Source organism: Ambystoma mexicanum, chromosome 4p (genome assembly GCF_040938575.1).
Source record: "Ambystoma mexicanum isolate Mex_15411 chromosome 4p, UKY_AmexF1_1, whole genome shotgun sequence".
Classification (NCBI taxonomy): Eukaryota; Metazoa; Chordata; class Amphibia; order Caudata; family Ambystomatidae; genus Ambystoma; species Ambystoma mexicanum.
Window position 1 is genome coordinate 740,909,187 of NC_090927.1, and position 24,691 is coordinate 740,933,877.

The 24,691-nt window shown below is 45.7% G+C and overlaps 1 protein-coding gene across 1 annotated transcript in view; it reads left to right on the forward strand.

Moving 5' to 3' along the window:
- LOC138452855 (uncharacterized) overlaps positions 1 to 24,691 on the forward strand; it is a 1,928,742-nt gene that overhangs the window by 340,228 nt on the left and 1,563,823 nt on the right. Inside the window, exon 14 of the mRNA XM_069605205.1 lies at positions 13,530 to 13,667. Within this exon, the coding sequence (XP_069461306.1) occupies positions 13,530 to 13,667 (138 nt within the window). The remainder of the gene's footprint in view (positions 1 to 13,529; positions 13,668 to 24,691) is intronic.

Below are 24,691 nucleotides of genomic sequence, written 5' to 3' on the forward strand. Positions count from 1 at the left end.
TCTCTCCTGCTATAATGTACTACAATTCTCTGACACCTTTTCTAATCATGACCAAATGGAATGCTACACTGTTTTAAATCTGACTTGTCTAGGTTTAGATTGTATGGGATTACATCTGGACAGGATTCTCCGGGTGTTATTAGTTTCGAATTGTTTTGGAAATAATATTTTTGCCATGAGACCAAATCGATGAACACACTACCAAAATATTTAGAGAAATTTCCAAATCAACATAATCGTAACCTCTACATGAAATTTCGATTCAATCTTTTCTCTACAAAAGACATTTTGGAAAATCGAAAAAAGAGTCCATTCAAAGGCAATAAGTGCAGATTCTGTAACAAGGAAGCAGACACATTAACACATCTAACCTTGTTCTGCCCAGGATTAAGAACACAGAGAACGAGGCAGCAGGGACCCTTCATAGCAGAAAGACTGCTATTAAATGGAGCAGAAGGGTGGCAGTTACTGTGTAATGGTGCGAACACCAAATTAACCTTTGCACTAACTACTTTGCACTATCAAATATCTAAGTTATTATCTGCCCAATAGACAACGTGCATGGGCAAACGTAGGGACCAAAGAAAATAATTGAAGATCTATTGGGAAATTACGCCACAAGAGACATAATGGTCACGGAAAGCTGGGAATCACAAGAAGTGTAATTTAATCCGTGCCTTTTTAAAAGTTTGTAACAAAATAAAATGTTTTTAAAAAAGTATTACGGAACTAGCTTTTCTGCAGTGATCACTTTCAGTGCCCTCTGAGAGGTTAAACATGCAAATGTTGTACTAACTGTGAATAATTTCAAGTTCACTGGCCTAAAGACAGCAACTACAGGCTTAAATTAATCAAATGCTTCTTTTTTGCCCCAAATTTTAAATACTGTGTCTGTCTGTGAGACCTTTCCATTTTTAGAACTTCCATTTCAACTTAATTGTGCCCTTTGTTACACCTGGTCACTTTTATATAATGTAGCAAAGGGAAATTCCAGCTCTGGATTTGTCGGGGAAAGGATTTAGGTCAGCTGTTACCACTGCTGTAGAAATAAAGAAAAGGCAAAAACATGTACTGTTTCACCACTACATTAGCAGATGAAAACTGCCAAAAAAAGTGTTCTATGAGGAACCACCTTTTGATAGCCGAAAAACAATCAGACACAAGCAGGCTCATTCTGAGTTTGGCGGTAATCCAGTGGTAATTCCACTGGATTACAGCTAAAATCACATACAGTTACCACCAATTGGTCCCATGAGTTTGGTGATTTTTTGTGGAAATATCACCTGTGGAATTACTGAGTGGGTATTCTGCTGATTTCTGGAGGAAAAAGGCAGGATTTACCATCATGCTTGAGGTAAATCCTCCACTTTTCCTAAAAAAATCGACAGAATTACAACTCAGCAATGCTGTCAGTCGTAATTCCGCCAAAAAGTGTGATTTGGCGGTGTGGGAAAAATTGAGGTAATTCTGTTTCTGTGAAAAAAAGTCACGGTAACAAAAGTATCTCCATTTTATTTACAGCATCACCAAGGTCAGAATGAGCCCCAAGGTGTTAAATTATGTTGGCCCTAGATGTTCCGATTTTTAATGAAGATTAAACAAATGGGATAATTTCTTTTTTTATTTTTTTATTGTTGCATATATACAAGAAACCTTACACAACATAATAGCATTGACAAAGAAGAACACTTTCCATAAAAGAACAAAAGAACATAGATATTTCCATAAAAAAATATAAAAAGTACATACATCGCACATTGAATCACAAGGAAACACAATTCATCATTCTAAAATAAATTAAGTTAATTAAACAGAAAAACATTCCTTTCAGTACTGTCTATTCAGCAGAATCTAATCGCATTAAAATGCCCAATTATAAGTTTTTCTTATCCAATTCAGAGTTAAGAAAGGTAAAAAAGAGATTCAAAGCTAGGACCAAAGAAATGCTAGTACCCCACATGCAGCGACACCACAACAAGTTCCTGGACACTTCTGAAATGTGAGCGATCCTATCCCTGAAGCATTTGGCACGTTCCTTATCAAAAAACGGGCAGACAACAACCAAGTGCTTCAGGGCTTCCCGAGAGTCAATTACTCCACAGAACCAGCATTTGCTCTCAGATGTATGCAAAGCAGCCGAGATGTTCAGCTCACTCCAATGCCTGATCTTCTCATAAACAGGCATTTGATTTAGCCTAAAACGCATGTAATTCGTGCATATGTTGGAACAGGGAAATTGCTGAAGATACAACGGCAAGCATTCCTTTGCATGAACAAACTGGGAGTATTCCGCATAGCTGGCATAAGAAGAAATACAGTCCACTGTCTCAAACCAGTCTGTCCTAAACAAAATCTTATAAATCTGCCACGGTCTTAGCACCAAATCTTCAAGAGAAACCTTAATGCCAGCCAGTACTGAGCTCATCCTTTCTGAAAACTCTCCTATGGACGGAACAGTACCGGCATGCATAGCTAAGTTTAAGTTCTCATAAAGGGAGTCTTGGGAGGGTCATTCTTTCTTCTAAAGAAGGAAAGCTGATTCCAAACATACCTGGCCTTCAAGAACACAAGACACAACTCGTGTCTAATGATCGCGTTAGGAATAGCCATTGAAAGGCCAAGTACGTCCTTCCAGAGCTTTCCTTGAAGAATATTTAAGATGTTACCCATATTGTGGGAGCATAGGTCGAGACCGTACAGAATAATAGATTCAAATTTGGCTAGATAATAGCGCCTTTACAAAAATGTACAAACTTTCTGCTTCAAAAACTTAATTTGCACAGTACATTTTTTAGCTTTGTCGGCCAAGAGGTTTTTCCAGTATTCAATACTAACCCTGTTTGATAGATGATAGCCCAAATAGATGACAGTCTTGACCTGTTCCACTCTATCGGGTCTCATAGTCCCGACATAATGCCGGATCTTAGTTCTACGAGATAGAACCAAGACCTTGGACTTGGAGGCATTTGGCAAAAGATTATTGTCCTGGGCATATTTGAAAAAAAGCTGCATCTTAGCTCTGAGACCTCGCAGAGTTCTATCAAAGTTGTCCGCAAAGGCCATCCACTTCAGCCTAACACTCCCCAACATAGCCGGTGCAATGACTGTGCGATTTCACAGTCCTGCAACATCGCATACGTATAGGTTGAAGAGCGTAGGTGCCAGGGTACAACCCTGTTTCACCCCAATACAAGTGAGTATTTCCGGTGACAGAGCACCATCCTCAGACAGGAGAACTCGTATGGTGGTATGTGAATGAAGTAGGGTGATCAATTGAACCAATTTACGAGGAATGTTCAAGGAAAGCATTTTGCGCCAAAGCCTGACCTTATGACGCCATCAATGGCGCTAGTCATATCTCACGAAGCTAGATAGACTTCCCCCACCTGGGAATGATGAACATAATGTCTAAGATGTGACAAGATGTACGCATTGAGTGAGGTGCCCAACTCTCCTCGAAACCCCACCTGGAACCGACTCAGAAGATTAAGTTCCCTAATAGCACAGTTGAGATCCCTTAGAAGGAGGATGGAGAAAACCTTACTAATGGCATCAATCAGTGCTATAGGTCGGTAGTTGGTCAAGTCCAGCTTGTCCCCCCTTTTATAAATCGGTACAATAATAGACTTGACCCAAAAAGCAGGGACAGTATGGGACAAAAAGATGTAGTCAAACATAGGTTTTAAGAGCTCAGCCCATAAGCCCGGGTCCTCTTTGAGAACAAACGGAGGTATACCATCCGGGCTGGGGGCCCTAGACGGCTTAAGCTGACCAATAGCCCACACAATGTCTTCCCTGTTCCAAGTGCATAGGCACTTGACAGGAGTGCCCAGGTCAAAACCATCGGAGACCCTAATCGGGTAGGGCATATTTGTTGGTATAAAATAACACCCAGTTAGCAGAGTCTATAGGGCAATCCATACTCCCTTTAGAATTCCCCAATATGTTGTTAACCGAGGACCAGAATTGGCCGTCTTTGCCCTTACACAAGTTCTCCTGCATATTCTGATGGCACAGAAGATAGGCATCCATCTTCAGAGATTTTACATAGTTTTTATGTCTCAGAAGGAGTTTACGCTTACATACAGTAAATACAGTATACTCCGAGACCGACACCCCCAGTCTTCACAGCCCAGCGAGTTCCTTTCTTTTGCGGAACTTAGACTGAAGAATTCTGTCATCACTCACATAGACTCTTTTACTTATACTTGCTAAGCTGTATTGATCTCTAATTCGGCGGGTACAGGCCAGAATAGTATTGTATACGGAAGCCATACATCCTTCCCTTAACTCACAACCCATAGCAACAGAAGCAGACTCCTTCAGGGACAAAAGCAATAGATGGTTGAATTTGTAGACAGTTTTCCTGTTCCACACCACTTTCGTTCCCTTATTGTTAGAATTCAGACGCACCAGGTCCGGTCTGATAAAAGGGGTAGGCATGGAAATAAACAAGGAAAAAGAGCGGCAGATGGTCTCCCAAATCAGAGGGAATGTGGGTCAGGTGACTGCAATTGTTCCTGATGCCATTAGAGACATAAATGTAGTCAATCCTGGAGGTCAGCTCCCCTCTATGCCAGGTGTATTTAGGGGCAAGTGAGGAGGGCGGAAGATCCAATAAAGACATGTCCCAATTCCCCAAAAGGAGATCCCACTGAATACCTCATCTGATATTCACATGCTGCGTAGTAGGGGAAGCCCCCATAGCATTCCACTGTGCTCCATCCTCACAGAAGGAATTGAAATCACCTCCCAAAATCACGTGATTACCATATCCCCTCTGAATCCAGTCAAACATAATATCTCCCAGACCATCCTCGATGGTTGCAAATGTTACTCTAATGGGATTCCAATAAAGGTTAAGTATCAAGATTGGTGTGAAACCAGGCCACAACTTTAACCCAATAGTCAGAAGCCATTCTGTACTACATATGATTTCCTGTGAAAACCCCAAATTGGAGTCTATAGCGATCTTGAGGCCCCCTCTGGGACGCCCCCCATCGCCCCTAACAGCCAGGAAAGAGACAGTGTGAAAACCTTCTAGCAGAGGATTGACCATGAGCAAGTAGATTCTCGGAAATCTATTGCCTGCAGGATTAAGCATACATTTATACAGATTAGAGCTGCCACAAGTATTCCAGGAGATGATTTCGATCTCAATTCTGTCATGCATGTCCCGGACCTTGCCTCAAGCTCTCTAAGGTCTTAAGGGCCGGCTGAATCCAGGACCAGTCCTGACCATTACCCAAGATGTTAGAGATAAGAGACAACACAGTACCAGAGTCCCACAGCGATACAGAAGGAGACCTTGCCGCTACAACTGGAGTCAATGCTACCGGTTCCTTAAAAGTAAGAAATGTATTGGCTTTGACAGTATTTTGTAATTCCACAAGATCAAATCCGATAGATTTAAGATTATTCTGTTGGTCACACACCATGGCTGCAGCCATCACCGAGTGGAAATCACTAACCATTCTACCATTATCAATTCTAGGCAGGGATATAGCCCCTATATCATCAGTAGTTATTGTTCTCAGGAGCGGAACCTTCCTAAAGATGGCCAGTTAACATGTCCTATTAAGTTTGGTCCCTTTCACAAATTTCATATCAGGCACCCACCCTATGATTTCACTACCACAGCCAGCAGCGTCTCCCGTCGCCAACTCTATGGCCCCAGTTTGTATATGGTGACCCAAGCTGGCCCCAGCACAGTTAGCCAGACTGACCTCACATTGCTCCTGAACAGCCACCTCCACCACCTCCACCAAACAGCTAGATTGTCCCACAGCTCTGTTGGGAGCAGACATACTACTCTTGGGTAATTCTTCTGAATGATTCTCAACAGTCACCGTAGGCAAGCTAGTCACAGGAGCAATAGAGGCGCCACTGAACTGCATTGGCCCGGTGGAGGTGCGGGCATGCGTTGTGTTGATAATTTTGCCAAAGGCTGTCATCTTTGTCTGCTTTGTTTGAGGACGCTCTGGCAGGCTCTCACCTTCCACCCCCCTCTGCACTCCCAATGAGATGCCAAAGCTCTCTGTGTTCACCTCTTCACAGACACCTGTACCTCTAACTGAGCCTGGAAGAGAAGTCATACGCACTTCAGCAGAATCCCCATTAGCCATCTCATCACAAGTGCTGCTATTATTCCTGCGCATTTCATGCTGTTGTAATTGTCGTATTGCTTTGAGGTGGGAGTTTCTCTCCTTGATTTTCGAAGAGGGCATGTTCTTTGTTTTTTTAATATGGTTAGCATTTTTCCCCTTGTTAGATTGTTCCTTGATGACTCTGAATCAAGTTCATTTTCAATATAAGGGGAATTTACATCAACCACTACTATTATCTCCTGTTCAGATGCTTTGTCATTCAAGAGACCCATAGCCTCCACCAAGGCCTAAGGACTGTCCGGAGCACTTTCAACCTGAAACAGTCTCCTCGGAATGGCCAAGGATCGCACACTGAGATCCTCTACTTTCAAGGTCCACATTGAGTCTTGATGTGAGAGCATCCAATATAGCAGACACTTTCTCATCCAATGTTGTCAATCTACAATTGAAATCATCTTGAATACACTTCCCCATAGGTACATTCCTATTGCCTAGATTCATGTTGCCAATTAGACTCTCAAAACAAGCCATACGTACCAAAAGATCATTGAAAGCCGTTGCTGACCAACCAAAATCCCACCCAAACTGTCCTGTGTGTCACATAATATTTGTAAAGTCAGGTTTAAACTAATGTGTAAATTGGACAGAAGGGGGGAAATTAACCCACAGATCCCCATCTCAGTCGTGGCCTTAGGGTTCCCCAAGCACGGCCGGGTTTCAGGACCCACCCCCGGATTTACAGTGCTGGGAACAATAGGAGCATTGATAACTGGCAACCTTGTGGGAAAACCATTCTGATGGTTAAGTGCTGCCAAAGCAGGGGGTATATCAAGGTCTATGGTGTCCCTTAACAAGTCCCTTGTCGCGTTGGCAACCATATGGAATGAATCCTCTAGACAACCTTCCTGAGTCCGTTGTTGAGGACCATCCTCTAAAACAATGGTAGAATTGCTCACTCCAAGGGGACCCTGTGGGCTCAGGCATCCACCAATTTCCGACGTGCATGGATGATCATTATTAGATGTCCTTTCATCATTAAACCTTCCAAAAATAAACACATTAGAGAGATCCAATGTTGATGTCGCTTTGGAAGCACCCCAGCCAGTATAAGAAACCCCATGCCACCAAAATCATACATTTTTTTACAACGTGTAAGACCACCCGCTTTGCCAAAATTTCTAAAGTTCACTTTAGGCTGCGGAGTAGAAGCATGAAACCTAACTATTTTCCTCTCAGGCGGGGGAGCTATCAGCACTTCCGCTTCTTGGAGGCATTCTGCATCAGTTAGTTCCAAGAGCCCTTCACCAATAGGGGCAGTTGCCAATATATCCGTAGCCCCTATATTAGGAGGTGAAAAATTCAAAAGAGGCTCACCCAAAGCCTGGCCAGACGGCGTAGGGTTAATTAAGGCGATGGTTGTAAGTAAGAATTTGCCATCGGTCCCCTTTGTTGTAACATCCCTGAGCAACAAACTGTTACTTGTTTTGGGTAAGGGCATAGGCAGAAATCCCCTTGATTGCTCCAAATTAGACGCTGGGTTGATCTCAGGATTAGATAGGTGTTCGGGATCGGTATCCAACTCGCAGTTACTGGCCCTGAAACTGCTCCTCATGGCAACGGCAACCATAGTATGAACAGACAGGTCTTATTCAGTAGAAATTGTGGTGCAAAGGCCGAAGGCCAACAGTCACCGTAATACGCAAGGAGAATAAATCTGCAAAGTCAGTGAGGCTGTAGGGGCTTTAGCTTGACAGTTGGAAGTTGGAAGAGCAATTGGTTACTTGGCGGAGACCGGCAGACAGCAAAGACTACAATGACTGCTTCACACTCATGGACCGCACTCCACTTGCTTCAGGGATTGTGTAATTGCTGTAATTGCACTATGGGTCTATACACTGGTAGCTCAAAGACTTAAAAAAGCCTGCAGTCGCATCCAGAGGCCACGTAGTACACAGCCCTCCAAGCACTAGCTGCTCTGCTATCCCACACCAAAAAGGATAATTGGTAATTCACTGTACTAATTACCAGCAGCCAGTGAATGCCAGTTCAATTTAAATCATATATAAGTAACGTTTAAGGCACAGCAATATACTGCATGTAATACAGGAATATTTTTAATGCCTGGTATTCTATGTACCAAGTACTTTCACCTAAAGCCAGAAGAGGTAGCTTCAAAAGGTGGATTCGAGCTTCAGGCTCACGACAAGCAGAGCAATAGAGAACCAATGCAGCGTACACCACCGGAGCTCAATTCGACTCAATTCGGCTACGGATTCAAAACTCCCGGCTCTGGATTGGTACAGCATCGCTCGTCACGTCTCAGAGCATCCCAAACCCTCGTACCACGCCTTGTCCAGGAACAGCAGCAGCACCGTAGCACTGTTCCGCCGTTCCTTGGCCTCCACTGAATTTCCACTAAAGGAAAGGACCTCACACGTAGTGCACGTAGTGCACACGTACACTAGGTTGTCAAGCCGCACTGAAACACACTGAGACAGCCGCTTCCGAGAACAAATGGGATAATTAGCCTGCTCAGCGAAATGCTAATTGCGTGGAGCTCACCACACAAAAAAACCAAAGGTAAACCCAGTGCTCCCTCCATGCCACCAAGATGCCACAGAATTGAGATTATACCTCCAACAAACGTATATGATAGTTGCCCATTTGCACTCATGTAGCGAAGGGAAACGACTAAAGTAAAGCTAAAATATTAATACAAGCAGAGACAGCATACAGGATGGAAAAAAAGTCACAGAACAATATTGACAGAAAGACTGAATTATGAAGTCAAGAAAACTTCTTTCCTGTATAATTTCTGAGCAGATGAATCAAAAAGATTGAAACATGCCTCAGTGTGCTGCCCCAAAAGTGTGTGACGAGCCAGTATGCAGAAAAAGGATGTGTTAATAGATCCCTGGTACGCCTTTTATGATGACAACATCATCAAAGTGATCTAGCAGGGACCCTGAATACAACACTGCATACCACCTGTGTGAAGGATGCCACAAACTTGCCATTATTTTATTTGCAGGAAAAATGAACTGCAGGGCCTCATAGCAAAGCCGCCATCTTGATTCATGTGCAGCAATGGATCCCAAATATAATATGACTTCTGATTATAGAATTAGTACTGCTGCCTAATGGTCAGTTCATGTAAAACATATATCCTATATCTTAAATTGTGACATAGCACTTTAAAAAGTTAAGTTTATTGTACTCTTTTGTAGTTGTCTAAAACACGTACCAGGCCCTATTAAGTGCAAAAGCACTGTAGTCAGTCAAACCAAAGATTTCAAAAAAGAAAATTCTTATGTTAACATACAGACCGTGCAATGGCTGTAAAATATATTTTCAGTAAAACGATTATTATTTCCAAGCTCATTCTTGTACTTGAGGAGACTCTCATGGGAATAACCTGACCACTTCTGCGTGTGTGAGTGGAGCTATTCCCGGGACACATTCCTTGCCAGCCGCACCCACGGTTGTCGTTTCAGGATATTCCAAACACATATGGTGAACCTCTGGGAAACAGTACTGCAGAGGGCTCCTTCATGAAGGCCACCGCTTGTGTGCAGCAAATCCTCATTTTCCCTCCTTGCTCCTGCTATGCAGATAGTCAAGGACAGTCACACTTGCGTCACTCACTCTGCCACTCGCGGACACGTCTGTGCAATTGTTTATTATTTGTGAGATTCATTAGAGCCTCACAAATTATTATTTCAGGGGACTGCGCCAGGTGCAAGGCATGGTAGGATTTTCGCTGGCCATGCAACAGTAGACGCATCATGAATGTCCAATATGTAAATTGGCTGCAGTACTGCTGAAGGCCCGCGAGAATCCTTTCGGCCTTTGGGGCACACCACAGCTGGGCCACTTGTGCCTTGGAGAATTGGTGTAGGAGAGAAAGAATACATAAAGCCTTTTTTCCCCAGCTTGTTTACCACATCTGGTAAAATGCAAATGATGACCTTTGTACTAATTCACAGGGTGCAAATACAAAATACAGCGTAAGGTCACGATTGGCAACACTGGGTATTTAAAGGAGTAGTAGTGAATAACCTTTAAGCTGTGCCACTCAGGACATTCATCTGAGTTTGTAGCATGCATGACGTCTTTTCAGTTTGACAGAACCCAACAAATTCACTTTGGTACATTCACCACCATACTTCCAACATCACATGCAGAGTCGCGAAAGAGGACACCTCGATCACCGAGTTGTTCAATCTCTCTCTCTATGCTTTTCTCAGTCATCAACTTGAAATCCAGATCATGGACTTTAAAACTCAATCCTGTGAATGAAGTAACTGTCTGAGGGGAATATCTTCCAGGTGGCTGCAACATTCCTTGCCCCTCCCCTTCATAAATTGAATAGAAAGCTATACTCCTACGTCCCGTCCCCTTTCCGCCATACTTTTGGGACATTCCGTCCTGTGGGACGGGCCCGGAGCACTTTTGTAAAAAAGCATCAAATTAAAAATGTTTCCTTCTTCTCTTTTTACGTGGCGTACCGCACACGGTCATAACCCCGCCCTCCTTAGCTCCGCCCCGCGCATCTCCCTTCAGTCCTTTTCTCTGCACGGTCGGGGCTGGAGGCACTAGTATCACCGGGAAGACCTTTTATCTTTCCCATTGTCCTTCTCTCCTGCTCCGGTTCTGCCGTCTTGCTCCTTTTGCGAGCGTCGCTTCGCTAGGGCGGATCCCCATTCTCTCTGCCTGGAGTGTCTGGGACCGGATCACCGTTGGGACTCGTGTTTCTTCTGTGACTCCCTTTCGGTCTGGGCACTTCAGCTTCGCCTTCGTAGGTGGGAGGAAATCTTCCAGAAGATCCCTCCATCGCATTTCCAACTCTTCATTGACGGAAAGAAGAGACGCACAGTAAGTTCTTTACTTTTCAGGGCACCCCGGCTGGGGTACTCCATCCCGGGGTCCTCCAGGTCCGGGAGGGGCTTCATAAGTTCTACTACCGGGCATATCCCTGAGGTGCCTCTCAGGCCGAATAGGCGTACCAGGGTTTTCTCTGAGGGTCTCCACGAGGGGCATGCCTGTACCGGATCACGATCCGAGGTTCACCGATCAGGTCCTCCTTGTTAGGAGCTTCCCGCACAGACACCGGGATGCGCCCTGAGGCCTCTGTTGAGGCTTTCTGTACCGGTACCGAAATACAACTCTAGGCCCCTCTCGGGGGAGCTATTAAGACCGGACTCTGTTCCGAGGTTTCTCTTCACAGGCTAAGGTGTTTACCAGCAGAACTGAGAGGCCTGTTAAGGTCTTGTCTGTGAGGTGGATTCCTCATCTTTCCCGCACTCGCGGTGTTACCGGTTCTGTTGAGGGGGCACAGGGAGAGGTCGTTGACCGTAACTCCTCTGTTACCGGCTTTGCCGAGGTTCCTCCTTTGGAGGCTAATTTAAGGGACAGGATGTCCAGTAAACATCAAAGGCATCAAACAGGGGTCATGTCAAGCGGAACAAAATAATCTAATACATTAGTGTTAAACAGACAGAAATTAAATAGAAAGATCCCACAGAGAGACCAAAAAGACCATCAAACAATTTTGTGTCATTTTATTAAAAATATATATTGTCATTTTATTATTATATCACAAAATAGATAAAATTCATATTCAGACTCTATAAGCCTATACCAAATATTGGCTCAATGTGTTACACATAAAGTACATCGTAATAGAAATACATTGTATACCATTAAAAAGGACCAACTAGAGGTTCACAACGTATGTAAAAGTGCAAGGCACCGAAGGCCCAAAGTGAGTGAAGGGGATCACTCAAGGAGGGAAAACTGTGTCTATCCGAATGCGTGCAAAATCCTAACAAAATATCTAGAAAACATACAGTCACAAATTTGAAATAGTATTAATTTTAGTAAAAAGAATTGTGCAAGAAATTGAATAGAGGTGCCATTCGTCCTTAAACATCCAAGGCCCCATAGTACCGGCTCTGCCAAGGTTCCTTGTGTCAAGGCCAAAATTTCAGTCAAGTGTCCCCTGACCAGTCTGTGGAACGTAATTGCCAGTAACATGACAAAAACATGTGTTTCGACCCCGTCACTGCCGAGCGTGAATGCAGAGGCCCCCTGGCCTTACCGATGCCACCCAGCACCTTAACCAAGGACCATCCCTTTTGCAAGATACTCCACTGCCTTGACAAAGACCCATTGGTCGAAACACGTGTTGGCTTTTTTTCACGTTACTGGCAATTACGTTGCTCATTAACACAGCAACCGTGTGCCAATTAAAACCTGTACCACGCATACACGACAGGCTCAGGGCTTATCTTTTTACCTACCCTGAAGGAAATATCATGAATCAGTGAAAAACACTATACCCAGCGCCTATTACAATGCAGGGTTTCAGCACCCGCCTCTTCTTGTAAACTCACAGGACTTCGGGAGCATTGTCCCGCAGGAACCCTGGAATGGCAGCAGGAGCTTATAGACCTATACCGAGATAGCGCAGGGATCCGTCTTTCCCCAAAGCTTCCTCCCTCTACATCTACTAGTCCCTGTAAGTGTCGCAACAACTTGCCCTCATTTTCAATCTTATGGCAAAAGGCTCCTTGCAGTGCCATGCTTTTCGGGCTTCCCCCATGAAGGAAGACAATTCAGCATTTGATGCCCTCTTCATTGGAATAATCTGCCCGCTTGACCGAGATTTGAATCCAATCACTTGTGGTTCATGCCCCTCCTCATAACCTACCTCTTCTGGCAGTCTATTTAACCCGTGTGCTGTCAAGATCAGTGGTGAAAGACAGTACAGTGGGTGGTATTCAAATGCTCAATCAGTCCTATTTGCTGCAGGTAGTGAAATGTATACCACAGGGATATTGCCAGGCTATGTGGGATTAAGACTTCGGGAGGTGGGGTCTTTAAAGGAGATGCAGGCTGATATACTCAGTAAGTGTAACACTCTGACTTTAATCAATGAGCACATGCTGAGTGTTTTCAGACAAATTGATGTTGAGTAATAAGTTGATAAGCCCTAGCGCCAACTGTATCTAGATACCATGTATAAGAAATATATGATTGCTTGAGGCAGTCTGGGGAGAGGATCCTGGGCACGTGGTTTGCTTAATAACTGTCTTACTCTCTAAGGCAGTGTCTGCAGGTAAAAGATGTAAATTCTCATGGACCAAAAGGGCAGACCGAGCAGCTATGGGAATGGTCTGGAACCGTGTGCTCGCATCCCCTCATATGCATGTTGGCAGGAGCATGATGCCAAGACTATTATTGCAGGGTGAAAGGCGTGGCTGGATGTAGGCCATGCTCTCTGGAATTTTGTTAACAGTGTTTTGAGCTCTTTCCGAAATAGCATTCTGTTACATGCTTTTGTGAACAAAATTGTTCCCTTGACATGAGATTGCAAGATCATTACATTTGTTGCAGCAATTTGTTCTTGTCTTGTCATAGAGAGCACAACCCCTTTGAAGAGGGATATTCTGAGTTCCTGGTGATGAACCAGCATCTGGAGAGATACATCTCAGTCTACATCCAAGCTCTCTTCCTGAGGCGAATGCAGGCCAGTGAAGCACTCTCTATTCTGCAAAGGTAACATAGACTGTTGCAGTGAGAAATGGTGCCATGTGATGATCATTTAAAAAAAGATATCTTGATCAGTTACTACTTCTCAATGTCTTCTTCCTGAATAATTTCATGTTTATATTGTATGCATTTCTATTGCAAATAATTACATTTTGGATATAATGTAGCTTTTCACGCCATTTTCATTTCTGTCACTCTTGAGAACCTAAAGTTACACATTTGAATTCTGGCATGGTGATCTTGGCCCTTCATCCTTCACAAGCTGATGAAGTCAATACCTTGAGGATTCTTCTTCTCTTTCCTATCAACCAAACTATGAAACTCAATGCCCAGGTGACACCACACAAAAGGATGATCACCTAGTACTCGGAACATCTATCAAAAACCTCTCTGTTCACAAGAGTGCAAAATTCAATCAAGCACCCTGTAAAGACCAGACAAAGGAGAACGTTCAACCTCTAGCCACACCAGGCTGGGACTCGTAAGACCCACCAGAACCACTCAGAGGAACCGTCATGGTTCTGCAACCCCCAAGGGATGGGCCACTTGGATTTTGACAACACAATAGTAATCACAAATCTGTATGCAAAGACTGATCAGAGCACCACCCTCACAAGCAGGCCCAAATAAAGACTGACGCATTCTGATCAGCCTCACTGACATGTGCAAAACATCTGTAAACAACACTTAATTTAAGGGCACCTTGGAGACCGAAACCAGTCGGCTCACTATCCCCAACCTTTTTGGCCAATAAAAATATAAGGCTCTGACACCAGACCACCCCACAATCATAAAATAGAGCCCAGAACAGTAACAACAACTCATCAAGATGGATAAGAACCACACTTAACACCCATACATTATAATTGGACTACAGATATTCAAGATGTAGAGTCACTTTAACCCATCACAAGCTACTACCTATAATATGCGATTGATGTATAGAACCCGCCTCCGTCACTCTTTGTATTATGCAGAAAATACCTCAATTCTGGTCTCTTTGTCAGGTGACCAGGAGCCTGCTGTCTGGAAAGTAAAATGGATGGATGGACAAGAACTTACCAAAAATGTACTCTAACAAAATAGAAGTCCTGACCTTCAATGGAAATGAGAATGCTTGGACCACCACATTCTGAGCAGAAACAATGAGTATATGCCATGCCTTTCTCCTGCAGAAAGAAAGCTTGTAATTACCATGAACTCATAATGATTAAGGATGCCCACAAATAATCACTGGTCGGTTGAATAACACAACAAAGATCTTAACCATCAAAACAAGATCTAGTACGCTCACCCCTGTTGGGTGTAGCTTGTCCTGAAGGAGGTGACCGAATTGATGAATGTCGCTGAAATTGGTTAACGCTAAGCACTGGGGATAGCTCACAAATATTAGAGATACCCTGGAAATGAGTCTTGTTTATAAATAACAAAGGGGACTAAATCATCCTCTTTTAACTGTTCCTGCTCTGGGCACATATAGGAAAGAAAAATAAAATGACTGATTTCCTTCCTGTCCCACACATCAGGATTTTTAAGACAATGGTTCTTACTGACATTATGACACATGCAGTCATGTTTTGCGAGATATTGTAGACTTGGTTGAGGGTCAGTCTCTTTCCTATCCACTTTTCTAGATGGGCAGTGCATCACCTGAACATTAGGGATAGACACCTACACGTAGGGTAAGACTAGCCTTTCTATAGGGTTAGAAATTTTTAAGAATAAATAACAAAAACATTCTTTTAGCTATGTGTTTCTTTAATCGAAATTTAACCATAGACGCACAGCAGCAATATTTTAGCATGTGAAGTTTCTTAACATAAACAACTTATATAGGTGCTGAAATCCTGAAATTCAAAAGTTCTGGAAATACAGCCCTCGCTGAGGCCCTTGCTTTGCTCAGGCCTGCCTAGACTCGGGCTGGCGGGCCGTTACCGGGCATGTCTGCCCCCAATACAGGTGATTTCCATAGAATTGGAGGCACATCCTTTTCATATTTGGCTTCCTCGTGGTAGAACAAACTACTACAATTACCGTTACGATTGGAGTGGTATGTAGTGATACCTTTTGTCAAAGATGACAGGTGGTCCCTAGGAGGTTGAACCAAGGTCATGATGCCCCACCCTTCTTTTTCATCAAACATTTTTTTAATATTAAAAAAGATTTCTTTTTCATTTCTTTTTAATATGAATGTTTATTTTATTTATTTTTTATATGAATGTTAATTTAATGTCTTTTTTATCTAAAAATATTTTTGGGTTCAAGGTAATTTTTTTGCCCTAAAACATATGATATGGGGGGGTCCCCCATCCGGGCGGGGCGTGCGGGTGGAAGGTCAGTGGCTGTTCCTAAAGATCTGAACAGCTGCTACTCTGGCGGACATGTCTGGGCATGTCACTAGTGGTCCAAACAGCTGCCACACCGCTGGGCATGTCCTGGCCGGCACAGAAACCATGCGGCTTATAAGCCGGGGGACCCTTCTGTGATAGGGGGTGGTACAAGGATTCTGATCTCTATTTAAAGGGCACACAGCGGCTTATCTTTTCAAAGCATGCATTTATCTATAAACTGATACAAGATGTCTACTGACATGTCGAAACAACTTTTAAGAGAGTGAATAACAGCAGGGAATGTTTGCTATACCCCGCAAAGCCTGAAAGCAACGGTTGAGGATGTTTGTGACTGGATGATGGATGTTGTCAAACAATAACAACCTCTGACAGCTCATAATTCCGGTGAAATCCCCTATCAGGACAAGAAACTTTTTAATTGGGAAACCGAGGTGGCTATCGATGGTGTGGAGGGAGAGATTCAGCGGGAGACCCCCGAGGTACCATTTTTGTACATAGACGTTGTAATAAAGGACGGAAACGATAGTGGTTTCTATGAAGTGTGATGAATCTGATGATGTCATCCCGTCTCCCCTAGGGGGAGCTCTTTCCCATTGGGTCAGAGCGGTGCATCCACAGTACAATAATGCCCCGGGGAGTGGTGCATTGGGGGAGGGTCACATGGCAGAGGATGCCCCTTATGGGATTGGGGACAACCATTGCCAGAGGGCGCGTTATCCCACCGACTTAGTAGACCCTCCCTTCTTACCCAAATTAAGTTCTCCCTCAATGTCTCCTGGCAGTGTTCATATATGTTATTGTAAGGCTAAACTACTTAATATGAGAGAGCTGACTAATAACCCTGGAAAGACTAAATGCTTCCCATGTAACTGTTCCATCGCTACTGTGACGAAGAAGAGGAACAGGAGTTTGATGATTACTCCAGAGAACTGGAAAGTATGGTCTAGTCTTTCACCGTATTCAATTGGCCCAGAGAAATACAAAAATGTAGTAGGAAAGCAAGACGCAAAGAACAGTCCTCGAGCGCGGAAGTTGGGCAGGAGCCTACCTGGCATACCGGGAACTGAAGCAGGAGACACTGTGCACAGAGCAGAGCGGGAGAGGACGAGGACCTGCTTTGTACACGTTCTGAACAAACCTCTTGGCGTCCTTAACCCTGGGAAGCTGCCGGGAAGTGAAGTCCTGCTCCTCAAAGGTAGAAGGGAATGGCGGGGCAGCCGCCAAGGAGAAACTGAAGAGAAACTTATCGCCAGGGACGCCGCCGACCAAAGCAAGCAACCAAACCCTTATGGAGTCCCTGAAGGAAGCACCAAATCTGGGGCTTGCACGCAAAAGAGTGTTTGAGAATAGGAGGGTCGAGGACCCTGAAGACAAGAGATACTGTTTTGAATGTATAACATTTATGTGAATTAATCGAATTAGAAATGTTCGAGGGAGGAAAAAACCAAAAGTCATTTGAACAAAAATTACTTTTGGTTTTCACTCCCCCGAACATTTCTGATAACCTACTTCTCCTCACCCCCTTACTTACCTGTAGCCGGCACACCTCCTTGTGTCCAGCCGTCTCCTGCATCTCTTTAAAGTGAACAACGGTGCGGGTGACACCCTCGCTCCCTTTGTTCACTATAAAGGCACTAAATGGTAAATTTATTAGAAATTTTCAGCTGTTTGTTTTTTTCGTACAGATGGAATTCTAACACATTTGCCATTTTCGTTTTTTCTTTTTCAATCAAACCTGTGCATACCATAAATTACAGTGACAATTACCTGAGAAGATACAGGCTCTTTGGGACCCCTAGAGAAAGGCAAGTAGAACCAGAAGGAATTCAAGGGAAAGAAGCAAACCTCTAGAGACCTGGGACTTTCACCTGGTAGAACATTTATTATGTCTTTTGAACCACCCAAGACATTGGGACATTTTCTGGTAGCAAGAGTTATTATAAACACTTTACTTTGGAAGAAACCAACCCTACACAGTTGATTTAGGTTATTAGTGTTGCAGACAGAAGTGTGGTTTTGGGACACAACGGTAACAGACTGTTTGTTTTGACATCCTAACATATTCCTTAGTTTCCTTTGAGACAGGGAACCACCTCCTAGAATTTAGGGATATAGAGGCATTTTTCCAACCCTTTTATGGCTTGCTAAACGTTTATAGCCAAGAATATTCATCTGTTGTGTCCAAGCCTTCCCACTGCACCCTTATAGAAGATATGGCGGAATTAGAAGAAATCTTTACGCAACCACTTGAGAACGATGTTGCTGCAGAAACCATGTATAATGAAGGCGATGAGGATGTTGCAAAGTATGAAGTGATCTGTAATACATGTGTTTGCTAGCTCTCCTCTTTGAATTGTAAAAGGTAATGTTCCCTTTTCCCCGAGCAAAATGTTGAAAAAGTCATGCAGACAGAGATGTCGTGTCTCCAACAGCTGTGAGCATCAATTGCCTCTGCTGGTCAAAACATAGAGAACAAACCTATGTGCAAAGTCGGGACATGGGTAAGGATTGTGTATTTGCAGAGGAGCTGCTAATAAATTGAAAGACGGATATAAAAAATGTGACTGTAGGGGGAGGTGTCTGTTCATTGTGTAACAGCTGCAGTGGTAAAGGAGTGTTTAAAACATGATTGTTACGGTCACGTTACCAGGACCCACAACAAGATGCGCACAGATATCTCCATGATTCATATATGTCACAAACTATTTGAAAGATATGTGACATGTTGGACCATAATAGAGTCTTTAAAACATTGAAGACTGTTTATAACATACGGGGGTCGACAGTACACACTGCTACTGTTAAAACTATAAGCAAGACCTTGAGAGAGATACAGTGTACCTTAGATCCAGCCTACAAAATTGAAATTCTAACCTCAAGTTTAGCCATGAACTGAGGGCTGTGGTGGATAGAGTGTTATATGAACAAGAGACTGATTAGTATTTCACTAACAAGACCCGTAACAGGTGTTTAATACCCGAACGTTAAAGTACAGTCTTTCAAGCATTGGCTGATCCCCATATATATAGAAACAAAACAGATCTTGACCAAACATTGGTACCTTTTGAAACAAGACCCTGCTATTAGTCCACACCTGCCGTCACATGCCACCATAACGTATAGGAAACCATCATCTATACAAACAAAACTATCACCCAGCATGTTTCAGTCACCCAAACAAAGCACCAATACCTGGCTAACCACAAAACTATCAGGTTTTTATACCTGTGCCAAATGTAAAGCATGCCGTCACGGAATGAACACCAAAGCTATCTTACACCCTCGAACTAAGAAAGAAGTTAAGATCAAACAAGATCTGAGGTGTTTCACACAATTTATTTATGTGATTACGTGTGCATGTGACCTATGGTACATTGGCAGCACAAAATTGGAAGCCAGGCTACGAATATTACAACATCTACGTGCAATCAAGAATCACGACATGTCCTATCCACTTGCCAAACATTTCGAAGAGGTTCACCAAAATGACATTAGATCATTTAAGTATTTTGTCATTGATTCAGTGGGAATCCATCCAAGAGGAGGGGACAGATTGCAGACATTGAGACAAATGGAATCAAGATACATAGTAGATTTTAACACTAAATATCCGGGAGGTCACAATCGTGACGAAGAATTATATGTATTCCTGGGATCTTAAACCCTATGATTATCATGATTATTATACTGTGTTGTATGTATATCTCTGCTTATTCCAGATTTTTTGATTGTGAAACTTTCCCACTAATTTCTATTCTATTTTTCTGTAGGCGGTGTGCAAAAACAATAAGTCCAGGTTTTCAGTACACTATGTACGATTTGGATGCCCACACATCAGATTGCAGTTCTTTGCACCTATATTTTTTATTGATTTTTCCAACAAGTATATTTTCTTTTATCTTAGTTTCATATAACACATTTCTTTGGAAAATAAGAGAGAATGATATGCATTTATAGTGTGTTGCTTTCATTGGTATGCAAAATGTATCAATTTAAAATTTGTGATTTTTATGGAAACATTAACAATACTTATGGGCTGTAGGGATCCTAAAAATATGACTAACAAGATCAAGGAAGGGAATAGGTGACAATTTTAACTTTAAAGATACTGTGCTCAAAACGTGTGGGTTTTAACATATGATTGTCTTATCTAACCTCCTGCATTTTAATCTTTAACCCTTTGTTGTTTTTTACCATCTAATGACTCTATTTGTGAAATTGTGGGCTATTTATTTAAATATGTTTGCTTTTTAATTATGAGATGTTATTTCAATGTATGGAAATATGCACTTTAATACACTAGAGATGTCACTAAAATAACAGGAAAGGGTAACATACAGTCTGTGTACCCAATATTGTAACCCCTCTTTTAGATTATAATTATGATCTTATCCTATTGTTTGATCTGAGCCAGACACCAGCAAGAGTAACAAACTGTCTGTGCTCTGATCAGGATACAAACATCTCAAGTCCCTTCCTGTTTTTTTCTAGAAAGCCAAAATGTAGGTTGGTCTAGTTATACCACAGAGGCACCCGTGAGGGCAATACACAGCCTCCACTGTCATAATAGATTTTCTCCAGCATGGGGTCTGGCATGGATTCACATGCTCATGAATATTCCCCGTCGTCAGGCTGGGAATCCTCGGTAAAGAAAAAAAACAGTATCAGTTTCGTTTCTGATCTGTCTTTCGTAGTAGTAACCAATCACTGATCTCTGCGTCATACTGACCACAGCCAATGACTGCCCTCTACCTAAGCCCCGCCTCTGGCAGCCATCTTCAGATTTTTACCGCACGTTCAAGTGTTGGGATCCTCGTGCTATTGCTTTCGAGCGTTAGTGCTATTTGTTCACGTTTTTTTCTCAAAAACTTCGATTTTTCGGTCAAAAGAGCCTCAAGCTCCACCGTTTCTTCATCCGATCAACGGGGACCCGTGTCGGATTCGTCTACGCCCCTCAAGGGTGAAGATTTTGTCGAGCCACGCTTTTGGAGGACTCCAGAAGTTTCTCAGGCCCATCTCGGACATGGCCCAGGAGAAGGGAAGCTCGACGCCCGGAAAGCTGTTCAGGGTCTGCCCTGGATGCCAGCTCCAGAATGTCTTTAAGGAGGACGAACACTCCTTTTGTCTGTACTGCCTACATGAGGACAAGACGCACGTGGAGAAGGACTGTGCGTTTTGCGGCAATATGTCGGAGCAGACCATGAAGGACCGCCATCAACGTCTCGCCAACTGGCTGGAAGGGAAGAGCCCGTCAGGCGAGAAGAAGAAGAAATCCGAGCGGTCTTCTAAGACCTTTGAGGACGCCCCGGCGACGGGGGTCCAACACAAGGCCAAGCACCGCGTGTCCGCTGGCACTGGGAGCGCCGAACGGTCGGGCTCTACGGGCGCCAGGCAGGGCGCATCCTCCCCGGCGCCATCAACCGCGAGCCAACGCTCTGGTTCGGGTAAGAGGAAGGCCGAGCACCCGGCGAAGCTCCTGGAGAGGCCCCCGTCGAGCTCGAAGGCCCCATCGGAGGGAGAGCGAGGCAGTGACCCTCCCCCCAAGGAGAAGGCGGTGAGCGCACCTAAGGTGGTGAAAGCCTTAATCCATCCGTCCAAGGCCTCTATCGAGACAGTCGCGGCGGCCCTGGCTCAGCCTGTGGAGGCTACACCAGTGGTGGCGACCTCGGGGCTCAGAGTCTCCCCGTCACCGCGGAGGGAGTCCTCTTTTATGCCCATCGACAGGACCTCCGTGAAACCTCCGACGGAGAAGAAAAAGGGGGGGGAGGAGGTCTTCGTGGATTCGGCCTCAACCTCTGAGGAAGAGCTGATCGAAGTCTTAAGCCACGGCGTTGGCGTGGAAGAAGACCAGCCCGTCGGGAGGGATCCCGACGTGGGAGACGACGATAACGTCGAGGGTGCGACGGGGCCCCTGACCGCCTGTCGGAATCCCCTCAACCAGTGCCGCAAGACAACTCGGTGGCCATTTTGTTGGCTATACAGTCCTTATGCTAGGAGATAAGGACGAGACTGCCGTTACCACCAGCGGAGGAACCGCTCTCGACGGGGGACCCGGAGCCAGGCCCTTCTGGGAGCCCTCCCCCTAAGAGAAGAAGGATTCATCCTCCACCTCGTTTTCAGCCATCGCGCCCTGTTCAGCCCTCCTCCCCGTCCACAACTCGTGGGGATGATACGGGGACTGACACGGCCGCGACGGGTACGGACGACGAGGTTTACGACGAGGATCTGCCGTCGTCACCTCCCACCCGGGCTTCCCCGCCCGACGAGATTGGATCGTTTCACTCCATGATCCCCAGGGAATCTGAGCTTTTCCAGCTCTGCCTGGAAGAGAAGAAGAAGGAAGGTTTCCTTTATCAACGGCGCGAGGCCAAGAGGAAGACAGTCCTCTCCGTACCTCTACTGGACGATATTTGGGATGAGAGCCTCGCCCTCCTCAAGAACCCATCCACGACGCCGGCTAGAAGGGATCGGTACGAGAAGAAGTACCGGGTCCCGGACGCGGCCCCCTTGTGCCTTCAGGCACAGCCGACCCCGGACTCGGTCGTCTCCGCGGCGGCCAGGAAGAAAGCGGGGGGGCGCGGCCTCTACGTCGACCTCCCCACTGGACGGCGAGGGAAAGAAATTGGATACGATGGGAGGCAGGGTCATCTCGTCTGCAGCGACGACGATTAAGGCGGCCAACGCCTTGGCTATCGTAGTCCGCTACGACAGGGAGTTGTGGTACAAACTGGCCCCCCTGCTGGACTTCCTACCGGACGACAAGAGGGCAGAGGCCCTAGAGATCTTGCAGGAAGGAGAGGTGGCATCGGACCACGCCATTACGATTGCGACGGACATCGCTGACACTGGATTTCGCCAGTTGGGCAACGGCGTGTGCCTTAGGCGGCGTGGATGGCTCAAGGCTACTGACTTCCGTCAGGACGTGCAGACCAGAGTCTTGGACATGCCATTCGACGGAAACAACCTGTTTGGGAAAACAGTGGACGATTCCCTTCAAGCCATCATGGCAGACACGGAGACGGCCCGGGCTCTTGGGGTTCTCCAGCAACGGCGGCCGCTCTTTCGGAGCGGCGGAGGCAAACAGGGTGCCTCCAAAGGTTCCGGCGGCGGATTTTCCACCTACCGTCAAGCGGCCCGTTCGTCGTCGCAGGAAGCTTAAAGGGGACGAGGCAAGTCAGGCGGACCCCGCCATCGTCGCCAAGGAGGTCAAGGCGGCAAAGCCTCGTCGAAGCAGGACTGAACTGGCCGTGGGGTCGGGCCCCCACAGAAGCACCCCGGTGGGAGGCCGGCTGGCGAGCTTCGTCAGCGTGTGGGAGTCCATCTCCACCGACCGTTGGGTGCTGGACGCCCTAGCCCAGGGTCACGCGCTCGAGTTTCTAAAGAGGTGCCCGCGCGTCCCCCCTGTGGCCAGGAAAGAACATCACGTCCCTCAACGTCTCTTGGAGGTAAAGGCGATGCTCAGGAAGGGCGCCATCGAGCTCGTCCCAAAGAGGCTTCGGGGCTCCGGAGTTTACTCAAGAAACTTCCTCGTGAAGAAGAAGACGGGAGGATGGCGTCCCATCCTGGACCTACGACGACTGAACAAATTCATCAAGGCACAGAAGTTCCGATGGTCACCCTCCAACACGTCCTGGGTCAGCTGGAGGAGGGCGATTTCCTGTCGTCTTTGGATTTGGAGGATGCCTACTTCCATATTCCCATCCTAAAGGGACACCGAAAGTTTCTCAGGTTCGTGGTCCAAGGGCGTCACTATCAGTTCAGAGCCCTTCCCTTCGGACTGAGGTCGGCACCCACGGTGTTCACCAAGTGCCTCGCACCGGTGGCGGCGCAGCTGCGCCGAGAGGGGATCCACGTCTACCCCTACCTGGACGACTGGCTCATCCGAGCGAAGACGAAGGAGCTCGCCGTGGAGCACACGGCAAGGACCGTCCAACTTCTCACGGACCTGGGATTCTCCATAAACTACGCCAAGTCCCACCTGGTGCCCGCGCAAGACGCAATGTTTCTGGGAGCGAAGCTCGACACAGTGTCGCTTCTGGCCTATCCGTCGGAGGAAAGGACATGGGCCATTCTGGGCAAGGTGCAGCAGATGCTGGTTGCGGACGCGGCCAGAGTGAGGTCCATCAAGTCCCTCCTCGGAATAATGTCTTCTTGCATTTACCTCATCCCCCTGTGCAGGCTCAGGATGCGCCCGTTGCAGGAGTTCCTGGAGCTCCGTGCAGTGTTTTGGGCCCTCAGGTCCTTCCTTCCGTCCCTCAAGGGCAAGGTGTTGAGGATCTTCACCGACAACACCACCACCATGTTCTACATCAGGAAACAGGGCGGAACCAGGTCCCCAGCCCTGTCCAGGGAGGCGCAGGATCTGTGGCATTGGGCCGTCGCCCAAGGGATGTTTCTGGTGCCGTTTCATCTGGCAGGGATAAAAAACACCATCGCCGACTCACTCAGCAGGGAGCTGCGCTCGTGCCACGAGTGGGAACTACGACAGGATCTAGTGGACCGCCTCTTCCGACGGTGGGGCACACCCCAGATCGATCTGTTCGCGACGGCGACGAACTCCAAGTGCCGGAGGTTCGCCAGCAGGTTTCCCCAGCCGAGGAGCATGGGCGATGCTTTCTCGTTCCCCTGGGAGGGCCTGTTTCTATATGCGTTCCCTCCATTGCCATTGCTGATCCGGCT